At 42.8% G+C, this 12,994-nt stretch overlaps 1 protein-coding gene across 1 annotated transcript; it reads left to right on the top strand.

Annotated features, from left to right (window-relative positions):
- Nucleotides 1-226: 226 nt before the first annotated feature.
- On the top strand, nucleotides 227-12,399 carry eif3eb (eukaryotic translation initiation factor 3, subunit E, b). Its single transcript, XM_042076316.1, has 13 exons — nucleotides 227-366; nucleotides 652-769; nucleotides 883-1,000; nucleotides 1,123-1,165; nucleotides 1,328-1,432; nucleotides 2,518-2,643; nucleotides 4,031-4,155; nucleotides 7,007-7,133; nucleotides 7,581-7,682; nucleotides 8,370-8,479; nucleotides 10,448-10,550; nucleotides 11,090-11,224; nucleotides 12,266-12,399. The coding sequence occupies exons 1-13, from the start codon at nucleotides 277-279 to the stop codon at nucleotides 12,302-12,304; spliced, it is 1,341 nt and encodes a 446-aa protein (XP_041932250.1). The 5' UTR covers nucleotides 227-276; the 3' UTR covers nucleotides 12,305-12,399.
- Nucleotides 12,400-12,994: the final 595 nt, after the last annotated feature.

Here is a 12,994-nt window from a genome sequence, read left to right as displayed (position 1 = left end):
AGTGTCCACTGAAGAAAAGCCTGAGTGGTTAAGCAATCGCCTGAAGGGCAGCCGCAGAGCCAGGCATGGGCTGACTCCTCGCACCACTCTAAAAAACACAAACCCTACTGGCTCTTATCCACGTGGATTAAATCCATACTCAACGCGAATACCAAATTGGGTACACTTTTACCATAACGCTCCGTACCGCTATGGGGCAGTAGAGTTGTTGCGGCGCCATTGACACGTTTGGACTATTACAGCAGAAGAAGAAGACGGGGAAGTTCTTTTTCCAAAATGGCGGAGTACGATCTGACCACCAAGATCGCGCACTTTTTAGACCGGCATTTGGTCTTTCCCTTGTTGGAATTTCTTTCTGTGAAAGAGGTATGGTTACCTTTTCTTGTCCATTGATTACAATTCGAATGAGTGTGTATTCCAAGATATCGAATATAGTGTTCTTTCCCCCCACGTGCTAGCATCCGTCCGTCGCTGACAACCCAGCCGGCATCCTATGGTTGTTTGGCGATAGGCTAGCCCGGCTATTAGCCAGCTAATGCTAGCTAGTCAGCTGATTATCACTCACGTAATAAATTAATGCTAGATCGGTGATTTAGGTGTATAGATGTTACGTGCTTATATTTTGCTTACCATGAATGTTGTCTCACTTAGATTTACAATGAGAAAGAACTCCTCCAAGGCAAACTGGATCTGCTCAGCGACACTAACATGGTGGATTTCGCCATGGATGTGTACAAAAACCTGTTACCCGATAAGGAGATCCCCCATTGTGAGTATAATGGATGACATAATTTTGCTTGTTATATTCTGTTACATTTAATCACTTTGCCTTTATTATAGCCCATATATGTGCATTGAGTTTCACTGTTGTCCTGTTTTCAGCGTTAAGAGAAAAGAGAACGACTGTAGTAGCACAGTTAAAACAGCTGCAGTCGGAAACGGAGCCCATCGTTAAGATGTTCGAGGACCCGGAGACCACCCGACAGATGCAGTCAACAAGGTGAATTCTCCTAAATTCAAACCCATTCATATGGTGTTAACTTAGGAGTTTCCTCTAAAACTAAAATCTTGCTTGTCAGGCAACATGACTGATTCTCCCTTTGTAATTTGTGCTATTTGTAGAGATGGGAGGATGCTGTTTGACTATTTGGCGGAGAAACACAATGTAAGTTACCTATCTCAACTCATTCACTCTCTGTCTAATGCTTTGTGTATGTAAACACACACACTTACCTCATATTTAACTTTTTTGTCACATAATGTTGTGTTTACTCCTGTACTATGTTTGTAAACCCAATGACCCAATGTTTACACTTTGCATCCACAGTTCCGTCAGGAGTACCTGGACACTCTTTACCGATATGCCAAGTTTCAGTATGAGTGTGGCAACTACTCTGGTGCTGCAGAATACCTGTACTTCTTCCGTGTGTTGGTGAGTGTCAGACCTGTGTTTAGGAGTTGCAGATGCTTTCCGGCTCAGGTTCATCTGGCCATATAGATCCTTGTCCAGACACAGTTGCTGTGACATTGTGAACCGGTTTTAAATAACAGCTGTACACTAAAAACATGTCCGAGTGCTTCATTGAGAGCGATTGTCAGAGTACTTCATTGATGTTTGTAAAAGATGCAAATGACGCTGCCGGGGTAAACCATGTGTGATTTGTCCTCATCTAGGTGCTTTAGCATCTGCTGCAAGCATTGTGATTGTTTGTGAAACAAGCAGTTGTTCAATTTCCTGATGTAAAAGCAAAGCTGTTTCTAGGATCTTTGCTCTTGACCCCTTTTCCCAAATTGCTTTCCTCAAGGATTATTCAGTGAAATCATAGGGTTGTTGGTACAGGTGTAACAGTTTGCAAAAATCACGGTTCAATGTGTACCTCAGTTCAGTTAATTTTCGTTACGGTAAGCCTGTAGGTACAGCAAGCCTGAAATTCACTGACAATATTGCTGATGCACAACGGGAATAGTATTTTGAAAAGGTGTCGTTTTTTTTTTTTTGTTTGTTTTTTGGCGCTTAATTGATGGTCCGCCATTTAATGTGTTTGTGTGGGAATTTAAATTTGAAACCTGGTCCAAAGGCAAAAAAAACTACTGTTAAAGACTGCATTCGGTACACATCTGTATTGAGCCTAACGTCCTGTACCTAAACGGTTCGATACGAATATGTGTACCTTTACACCCCTAGTTGTTGGTCCATCCATGTTTTTTGTCAATCCATGGAGAGGGTCCAGCAAGGTGTATTCAGATGTAATGTCTGCAGAGGTTGGTAATTACCATGTACTCCTCCACTTGTGTGGCATATCTGAAGAAACCTAGGAAAGGTTTGGCCATACATAGAGTTTGTAATATTTTGCTTAGAGGTTTTAACCACTTTATCTGTATTTGGTTGATTATCTGTGTATATTGTCTACATGTGTATCGCCTTTTATGCTTTGTCCTCACTTGAAAAGCCTCAATTACCAGAACCATATTCCACATAAGTTTGGTCAGTAAATGTGCTTGTGATTTGTCCATCAGGTTCCTTCCACAGACAGGAATGCTCTGAGCTCGCTGTGGGGTAAACTGGCCTCTGAAATCCTCATGCAGAACTGGGAGGCAGCCATGGAGGACCTGACCCGCCTCAGAGAAACCATTGACAACAACGTAAGCAGCAGTCACTTTCTTTCAGCTTAAAACCACATCACCAACATCTCTCCTTTTGTTTTTGCATGGCCATTTTGTTGAATCATGTTTCAACCTTTCCCAATTCTGAAATTTGAAGGTGAACTGTTTTATTTCGGATGATTTGAGTTAGTAGTCCTGCTATGACGAAAGATCATTGTTATAGTTTGTGTAGTTGTGATAATTGTGTAGTGTCTGTATTTGTATGGCGGGACATGACTGTTTGATGCACTTAGTGTTGCACAGTAATGTATTTATTATGTTAGTTACTTCTGGCTTCCTTCTCCGGAACATTTAAGGTTGGCCAAGTCCGATAAAACTGTAGCACTAACATCCTCTGATGTTCATGTGGATTGTTTTCATACTCTTAGTTTTTTTCAGTTAAATAAATAGCAAAACTTCAATGTTTAACTAATACAAAGCCAGAAGTGTGCTGTGACTTTTGTTCTTAATGGACATAGCACAGGCACTAGCATAACATTGTGGTAGAGTTGCAGAATAAAATAAGTATTCATCAAATATAATGAGATGCAATTGCAGGCAATATTTCCATATCTCAATACAAAGTAGCGGCTATTTATCTATCTATCTATCCATCCAAATCCAATATCCCATAATTTTAAGTGCACTATGATGTATAGGCCCTGCATTAGCCGCATAATGTAATGTTGTGTCCCAGCTGGCAGCTCGTTGTGAATTTACTGGTGCCGGTGTTTGGGGAAACTGTTGCTTTTTTGCTCACACATTACCAGACTGCTGGGAGCTAATTTGCTGTTATTGCAGCAATGTGCTTAGGATTCAAAGTATGTAAAAAGCAATTTGGCCTAGCCCTGGTCTATAATTTCTAGTGCTAATGCTTAAAACTGTTTACATTTTGTGTTTGAACTAGGCATGAATTATTGAAAGCCAGAAGGCAGTAATTGCAAAACACGCATACTTAATTTTTTTTTTTTTTAAAGTCATTCAAAGGTAGCCATTGGGTTTGGACTAGTTCACAGCGGTTCCAAATTCTCTTTGGACAGACCCCACAGATGGTCAGTCTGCCACTGCAGTCATTCTGTTGTACTGGGTCTGCAAGCAGTAGGCATGGGCACTGACACTTTTTGTTTGTTTTTAATCACTGTTGTGATTCAAATGTGAATATGTGCTCCTTGGTTGCACTCCAAGAAGTGATACACTCAGAGAAATTATCAGCTTATTTAAGATGCAACTTCTGTTAACTTGTTTCTTGGTGACTTGTTGTCAAGGCAACTTCTGGCGCTATATTGTAGCTTCAAATTTGTCACAACTGTGACCTCTAATTTTGCCTGGTAACTTCTGGTCAGCTATTCTGGCGACTCACTTGCACATCTCTCATTATGCGTTTCAGTCTGTGAGCTCCCCTCTCCAGTCCCTCCAGCAGAGGACATGGCTCATCCACTGGTCCCTGTTTGTCTTCTTCAACCACCCCAAGGGCCGTGACAACATCATCGAGCTTTTCCTCTACCAGCCACAGTGAGTAGTTGACTCTTTTTGTATTTGCACAGACCTGTTGTGCCTTGTGGCCAGGAAGATGGTGGGTAATGGTGCTAGGTTCACATCCTTCTTAATGCTGTTTTTCGCAAAAAATATTATGACATTGTGATGTAGTTTTGAGTCCGTATCACCAGTCCTTACTTTATACTCATTCACTCTGACCAGAGGGTGTCGCTCCGTACAGAGGTACAAAGAGGAAGCTTCCTGGATGATGAAACCCTCCTCCCCAAAGTTTCCACAGTAACCAGTCTCTTATGCAAGGCTGTGAAAGCCTGTCCCCAGGGGTCTCCTTTTAAAGATGGGCAGCAGTGTAGCTAGCCCAAGGGGGGGTGGGGGTGGGGGCCGGAGCAATTCGGGAGGCCCTGGAGCACACCATACAGTGACTGTGTGCTTTGAGTGAGGTTTTTTTTGTTGTTGTGTCTGGAAACGCATTGTTCTAGAAGAAACGGGCAGTGGTGGTTTGGTGACTAAGGAACTGGGGTAGCCAGCGGTAGCAAGAGAAACCTTGTGGGTTCAGTTCTTGGCTGCCACACTGGTTAGCACTAGGGCTGTCACTTTTGTGAAAAAATCCTGTTCGATTTTTGAGACATAAGTGTTCATTGAATCGATTGTAAAATCGATTTTTCATGTCTAAAGACGTTTCCATTTTCAACGCCAAATATAGGCCAATCCACAAAAAAGTAACAGGCATTAGGACGAACGTAAAGAGGGCGCTTGTAGACGCAAGCCATATTTCTGATGATTTATGGTGAAGTTTCGTGCACAATGACAAACAGGAGTGCTACATTCTCGAAAAACAATAAGCCGAGTATACTGCCATTACATCAGTGACAAACATTACTGCAGGCTTCAACGTAGCTGTGTTTACGATTAGAAATGTCAAACAAATTTCGCCTACGTAGAACTCGATTGCACAGTTTGCATAGCCTACCGCTTTGTTCTTCTCCATAGTTTGATATACCAAAAATCCGAAGTACTTCCACATCAAACTCCTCAAGTTATTAGGGCCTATCACTAGTCTCTCTCATGTCGCACAGGTTCATCGCGTTGTCCTCCATTTTTGGCAAAACACGAGCAGCACAGCAGCTGATTGAAACAGCTGTTTCCGGTGCGTAAAATTGGTGGGAAGTTTCTTTTTAGCTTTTGCAATGCTTACTGCACTTCGGAATTCTTTTATATTCTTGTTTGTGAATTTTGTTTAATTCGTTTAAAATTAATAGTGTACATATTTGGTTAAAATCGATTCCTTATTGTAGTTTTCGAAACTTGTTTTGTTTGGTCCAATCAATTGTGCAATTGATTTTCGAACGTAAAGTGACAGCCCTGGTTAGCACTCTGGACTTGTAACCGGAGGGTTGCCGGTTCGAGTCCCGACCAGTGGGCCACGGCTGAAGTGCCCTTGAGCAAGGCACCTAACCCCTCACTGCTCCCTGAGCGCCGCTGTAGTTGAGGCAGCTCACTGCGCTGGGATTAGTGTGTGCTTCACCTCACTGTGTGTTCACTGTGTGCTGTGTGTGTTTCACTAATTCACGGATTGGATTAAATGCAGAGACAAAATTTCCCTCACAGGATCAAAAAAGTATATATACTTAATACTATATACTTATATACTTAGATGCTTAACCTTGAGTTGCTCCAGGTGGACTATCAGTGCTGCAGGTCTCTTGTAAATGGCTTTGGATTAACACATCATCTAAATACATACTTTAATAGAAAAATGTATCCGCATTTTAATTGGAAATAAAGGCGGCTCTGTGCTGCACAGGAGCCTTGGAAGACACCTGGCAGTAATGCACACCTCTTCAGAGATTCAGATTACAGGGCCCAAGATTTTCAATCTAGCGATCTTAATCATTTTTAAGTAGGCCTCTGCCCACTCTATGCAGAGCGCAGCAACTCCTTGGCTGTGACAGTAGTGTGGGTGGGGTTGCCATCGCTCTTGTGCAGTGGCACAGTGTCTTTTGAGCTGCGCTCTGCCCACTGCTTGCGGCCCCGCTTTTCAATTAAGTAGCACTGCAAGAAGCGGCTTCGCTAGTGTGAATGGCGTATAGGCTGTGAAACGCCATATTAAGGATCAAAGGAAGATGGTAGAGCACCCTTAAGCTAATGTAAATGTGTGTTTGATCCTCTACCCAGCCCATAAGTTTGTGTGTGTGTGACTAGGTAGCTAAATGGTCCTACACTCTCATACACAAATCTATACATAGAGAGCCTGCAGAAGTTTGGTACTTGTTGCCTTGATGTTTGTGTGTGTTGTGTTCAATTTTTTCTCAAGTGCATGGATTTTGCAAAACACTAGTTCTGTTTTGATCTGTCATCTATTAAGATAATTTTTTGTAGCACTAGACCACTACTTTATGGATGTAAATAGACTCCAGATATGTCTCAACTGTAGATGTCTTATCATATAAATGGTTTTATCATATAATGGTATTTATGGTTTGTTACATTGTGTATGTCGTTTTAGAGCAATGTATGTCATGGTTCTGAAGGAATGTCCAGCTTAAATTCATGGGATCTTACAAAATGCTATAGCTGTGCTTCTAAAATGTATGATATAATTTAGCTCTTGGGGCCAAACTTGTAAAAGTAATATCTTAAAAAGTATTTCGAGTAGAGCTACATGATTTTTGCAAGGACCCATGAATTTAATTAATTTAATTAAAAAAATAAAATGATTGACTGTGCTCTACTGCAATGTACTTAACCAAGATTTCCTCTAGGGGAACTGTCCCCTGTAATTAGGTCCCTGTAGTAAAATAATTCTCAAAATATTCAAAATGTTCTAAGCTCTAAATAACAAATAAATAAATATTGTGGTTTCTCTCAGGTACCTGAACGCTATCCAGACCATGTGCCCCCACATCCTGCGCTACCTCACCACGGCCGTCATCACAAACAAGGACGTACGCAAGCGTCGGCAGGTGCTCAAGGACTTGGTCAAGGTCATCCAGCAGGTGAGTTTGGGCCCCGAGACAGCATTCCTTTCTCAGCTTCTGCTGACAAATGTTTTAGGAACCCAAGACAGGGGAGAGGCTCGGGATCAGACTGAGCTGCAAGCTTTGCACTCTGATACAGCACTTTTTCTTTATTTATTTTAGTTTTTTTTATTTATTTACTTTTATCAGGGGGGGGGGTTCTTTAGTTTGGCCCCCACAGTGTGGTAAAATTAATGGCGTTATCATGTGGGCATGTGGGTGTAGCTCTGTGGTGTTGACCTGCAGGTGTTCCTTTGCAAAAGCTTGTTCATGTCATTGCAGTAGGCCACAAAAAGATGTTCTAGCTACAGCACACTTCAGCACAGGATTCAGTCCTGCCTTATCCTTTTTTTTTTTCACTCTCTCACTTCTCACTTGTTTTCTTTCTCTCTCTCTCTGTCTCTCTCTATTTTTGTCTCTCCACAGGAGTCTTACACTTACAAGGATCCCATCACAGAGTTTGTGGAGTGCCTGTATGTGAACTTCGACTTTGACAGTGCTCAGAGGAAACTGCGGGAGTGCGAGTCGGTAAGCCCACACCCCCCTCCCTCCCATCTTTGTCTGAAGGCACGGGAGTGTTTCGGTTGAGGTTGTCGCATCACCTGCCTGATTCCCCATCAACGTGTCCTAATAGGCTAGTCTGTGTATGTTGTTGTCAGTGTCAGTATGCTAGTGGGAATCCCTTCAGAGTGGCTTAGGAATGGAATTCCTCTGAACAAGAGGCACAGAGAGGGAGAGACAGACAAACGCGCACGCACGCACACACACACACCCGCTAGCAAATCCTGACATCTCGAAAGCTGAGCTATTCACTACCAGCTCAGAGCCAGTGGCACCACTGACTAGGGAAACCTGACAACTCAAAGGCTTCTGTTTTATGTCGCAGCAGCGCAAAAGTTTGTTTGCTTGTGTGCTTGTTTGGTAATGACATGTATGCATTACCTTAATCAGTCATGACGTGGAAGTAGATCATGATCCTAAAATAGCCAGCTCATGTACATATTTAGGATGCCATGTTTGCCAAGTGAACATGCATTAGTGGCAAAGCCCATTCCACCATGAAATTACTCACATAATCAACATTTCACTCACTTTTTGAGACGCCGGATATTGCCCACGTAGCCTTCATCATCTTTCCTAAGAATAGAAGGAGGTTGAGTCTGTTGCTGCTGTCATCACTGAGTCCTTAATTTGTTTTTGGTCGCTATCTCTCAGGTGTTGGTGAATGACTTCTTCCTGGTCGCCTGTTTGGAGGACTTCATCGAGAACGCTCGTCTGTTCATTTTTGAGACGTTCTGTCGCATCCACCAGTGCATCAGCATCAGGTAAGCAGAGCAGGTGCGCCATCACAAAGGGGGGGGGGGGGGAGGGAGGGTGTGGGGAGGTGAGCTTGATTTGTATTGCTTGGGCCAAATTTCTCCAGCTCCTTTTGAGAAATACACCGACTGTAGAATGGAGGATAATAGGGGCTTTGTGTTTCCCCTCGTGAGTAAGAGTTACTCTAATGGGAGCGAGCGAGAGAGATGGAGAAGGAGAGAGAGAAAGAAAGAAAATGAAGTCCAGTGGGTGGTGTTGCGGTCAGGCTCTTATTCCCCTCAGGCGACTGGTCGCAGCGCTGTTAGTTATGAGGAGGCCAAAGACCTCGTGAGAAATCAATGCACTCTCAGTCAGGTGGAACAAGCGTATTGGAAAAGCGCGATGCTGAAATGGGAGTGCTCCCGCTTGTTTCCAGCCCGTATCCATCAGCTTGCCCTCTGAAGTCACGCTATTAACACGAAACACCCGGCTCTCTTATGGACATTAAAGAAACCTAATGTTAATACTAGTGTTGTCGTGATGCCAGACTTGTGACTTCGATATGAAACGTGCCATAAGTATCCCAATACCGATGCTGAAGTGGTGCGACAGCAGAGACCCAAAACACCAAGAACAGTACAGCAGTAATTTCTTGAGTATTAGCCGCACTGTGTATAAAACTGCAGGACAGTGTGTCATGCATAGTAAAAACAAAACAAAACCATGCGTTAACTGCAGTGCCCAATAGCTCAAGATCATAAAGAAGAACGAATACAAATAAATGCATTCCCTTGTATAGCCCTACCGTGTGTATTAACCTCATAGCTGAAGAAATGTAGCAAAATCAATATATAAATCTCGATTAATTGGTAGTTGTCACACCCACTGTGTATGCAAGGAGCATGGCGGGGAGTGGAAGCAGAGCACTGCAAACGCTTATGGCTTTTATTTAAACACACAATGGGAAGTTGTACCTTTTTGTAAGGGTACTGTGATACATTTCTAGTTTCTAGTATAGCTACACCGTGCAGTACTAGATAATGCACACAAAACCACTGGTCTGAGCTATGAGAACTTTTCCTTCTAATATTGTTATTGCAAGAATATTGATAGTGAATGTAACTTCAAGTTGGCTCGTCTGCAGAAGGAAATCATTGTTTGCGGTAGGTCATGTAAATGGTGATGGTCTGTTATTTGCACTGACTGGTGGAGCTGATGACAGCTGGTGCCTCTGTAGTGGTGCAGAGTGGAGCGGTCTTCCTAGTGTGCGCTGCATCTGATTGGAGGGACTTAATAGAGTTGTTTTCTTGTTCTGTTGCATTGCTCAATGTGTGGGTAGTTGGGTTTCTTGTATGTAGCAATGCTGAATATAGGAGCTGATAAGTGCTTGCTAATTGGAGGGACTCAACGGAATTGTTTTTGTTGTTGTTTATCTTGATATGTTGCTATGCTGAATGTGGGGATTTTGTTCTCTTGTATGTAGCAATGCTGAATATATAAGCTGATAAGGGCTTGCGAATTGGAGGGACTCAACAGAGTTGTTGTTGTCATCTTGATATGTTGCTATGCTGAATGTGGGGAGTTTGTTCTCTTGTATGTAGCAATGTTGAATATAGATGCTGATAATGAGTGCTTCCTTTCTCATCGGTCGTGTCCACAATTGCCAGTGTACCTGTTTGCTAGTGGGTATAATCAAAGCTAAAGTTCTGTCTCCTCCATACTCACTAAGAATAAGTCCCAACTGATGTGTGTCTCCCTTTTAATGTTGAGAGTGGGCTCTAGCAGTAAGTCTTACTGAAAGTAGGGCCCACCTAAAGGGTGTCTCGCTTCATCATTTAGAGCAGAGTCTAACGTTCTTCTAAGTAAGTCTTACTGAAAGTAGGCTCCAACCGAAGTCTCTCCCTTTATCAATGTGAGCAGGGTTGAACATTACATTTTTTGTGTCCCAACGTCAGCGTTGTACAAGGTGGCCAACATTAAGTTTTGTCTCCCTACAGCATGCTGGCTGACAAGCTGAACATGTCCCCAGAGGAAGCCGAGAGATGGATCGTCAACCTCATCCGCAACGCCCGGCTGGATGCCAAGATCGACTCCAAACTGGTGAGACACCCCACTGGAGACTTTGTGTGTGTTTGTGTGTGTGTGCGCGTGCATACTTTGCTACAGTAGGTCTACTGATTTTCAAGGCACAGTGGGACGTGCTCCAGAAGGGAACCGTCCTGTGTAGCTCCACACACGACTGCACAGTAGAGTTTCGTTTAAAAGGTTTGATTTCCAGAGTATTCTTGGAATGATTACATGAGAGTCTGTGTTTGGAGCAACATTGCAATGTGGAGTAACATTCAGTTTTGGAACAAACCTTAATTACATGAGATTGTTACATACTTGGAGGAAACGGGACAACTTCCGAGCGATATGGTTGGAAACAGATGTTTTTGGGTTACTGTCTGGGGTTTAGAGACTAGGGGGGTGAATTTAGGACTGCATGTGGGTGCTGATGATTGCTACACTAGTGGCATTTGGCATTTCTAAACCAAAGGCACAGAGGGGGGTGGGGTGCAGTTGAAAATGTTTGTTGTAGATGTCAAACGTTTCTGTCTTTCTTTCTCCCTCTCTCTTTCTCTCTTTCTCTCTTCTAGGGTCACGTGGTGATGGGGAACAACGCTGTGTCCCCGTACCAGCAGGTGATCGAGAAGACCAAGAGCCTCTCATTCCGTAGCCAGATGCTGGCCATGAACATCGAGAAGAAGATTAGTCACAGCAACAGGACCGAGGTGAGTCGGTTATCACAGACTACACACATTGGGTTTGGCCTTTACCGTCTACATCAGCTCTTTTTCAAAAAAGTTTCTTTGTGTTTAGTGATCATGTCAATGTTAACTTTTGCAAAAACTAATAGGGGCTATATGTACTGTAAACCTGACTAGCTGTCACCTTGCGAGCTAAGTATTGTGATATTCCCTACCACGAGCTGATTTAGGGCAATGTATTGCTGTAGTTTTACACCACAACCTCCTCTTACTCCGCAGAGGTAAACAAATGTTTTGGCCTGAAGGTTATCCGCAGTATGAAAACATTGATTGAATGATGTCTAGAGGCTCTGTGTCTCTCCAGTAATGAAGCATTTTATTTTTCCACGAATGAACAAACACACATTTTACCTACCACTACCAAAAGGGACTTTTGCACGAATAAACACAGTTACTGACAGTGTTTGATTATGCCTCTGATGGCACCATTACTTTTTTTTGCTGCAATGACTCACTAGTGTTACTTGAGATACAAAATCACACTGAGAGTGGACGGACTAGGGCTAGCTGGTTATAACTTATCTTATATAGTGGATGTGTGGACAGTACGGTCACAACAGGTTGTAGTAAATTTAGCACGTTCACATGGTACTTCTCATCAGCGCCGCATGGGTTCATTTCCTTCCTCAATGTTTGACACCAGACATAGAGCTTTGCGTAGATTTTATAATCGCAAATCTGCTCTGGCTTTTATGGTCCATATAATTTATTCATTAAGGGTACGTTTTTAACTTGCCAACAGTGTTTATTGCTCATAACAGTTTTTTTTTTTTTCCCCGTTATGAGTGTGTGTTGTGTTCAAGTTAATGAAAGACGCCCATTTCCATTTTAAAGTCTAGTAATAAAAATATAATTATTTCAATGCTGTATAATAGCTAATGCTTTTATATTAAAGTAATGCTAATGTAAATGTGTACACTTTCAATGGCTCTATGTGATGGAGTAAGATTTCTTTCCTTCACTTCCCCTGATTGTTTTGGTTCTGTCTCTCTCTTTCCCCTGCAGACACCTAACTGGGCGGCCCCGGACTCTGGCTTTTATTAGAGAACCACAGGAGAGGGACGATTGATTAATTAAGTCTTTGTAACTCCCTCACACCCCCCCCCAAATGAAATGCTAAACACGACTTGGTATTTAAATGGTTGGCTGCGTCTCCATTTGTTTCCATTTATCATTCAGTTTCTTTTGTAAGACACATACCTACACGCACCCCGCCAACCCCAACACACACACACACACACACACACACACACACACACACACACACACACACACACACACACACAAATAGTTTTCCAACACAATCTCTATAGTGCCATCTAGTGCCATCTGGATGTACTGAAAAGTGTTGGGCTGCTGAAGAAGGCTAATGGTCAGTTAAAGCCAGAGTAAGGTTAACAAATTATTGGCTTTAGATTAGTGGAGAAGCAATGTCATCGGGCTGATCATCTGTTTATATGAACGAACGTGCAGAGTCTTTGATGTGACAATGACTAAGAGTAGAAGTTTACTTGACTGAAGCCAAATGGCTGACTCTATGGGCAAGGTACTTTTGGATATTGACAGTATAATCAGGGAGTAGACTCTACAGTCTCTTCTCAGAGCCCATTTGGATGAACCCATCATAATCTTGCGCTTTCATGTGCCACTTGAGCAGCTGAAGTGCTGTAGCACACACGCAGGCTGATTCACAGGGAACGAGTACCTGAAACTAGAGGGCAGATTCTGGCTTCC

Source organism: Alosa sapidissima, chromosome 21, assembly GCF_018492685.1.
Source record: "Alosa sapidissima isolate fAloSap1 chromosome 21, fAloSap1.pri, whole genome shotgun sequence".
NCBI lineage: Eukaryota > Metazoa > Chordata > Actinopteri > Clupeiformes > Clupeidae > Alosa > Alosa sapidissima.
This window is presented reverse-complemented; position numbering and strand designations above follow the sequence as displayed.

Coding starts and splice junctions, on each gene's coding strand:
- eif3eb (XM_042076316.1), top strand. CDS start 277: ATGGCGGAGTACGATCTGACCACCAAGATCGCGCACTTTTTAGACCGG. Junction 367..651: donor AATTTCTTTCTGTGAAAGAG/GTATGGTTACCT, acceptor TGTCTCACTTAG/ATTTACAATGAGAAAGAACT. Junction 2,644..4,030: donor GAGAAACCATTGACAACAAC/GTAAGCAGCAGT, acceptor TATGCGTTTCAG/TCTGTGAGCTCCCCTCTCCA.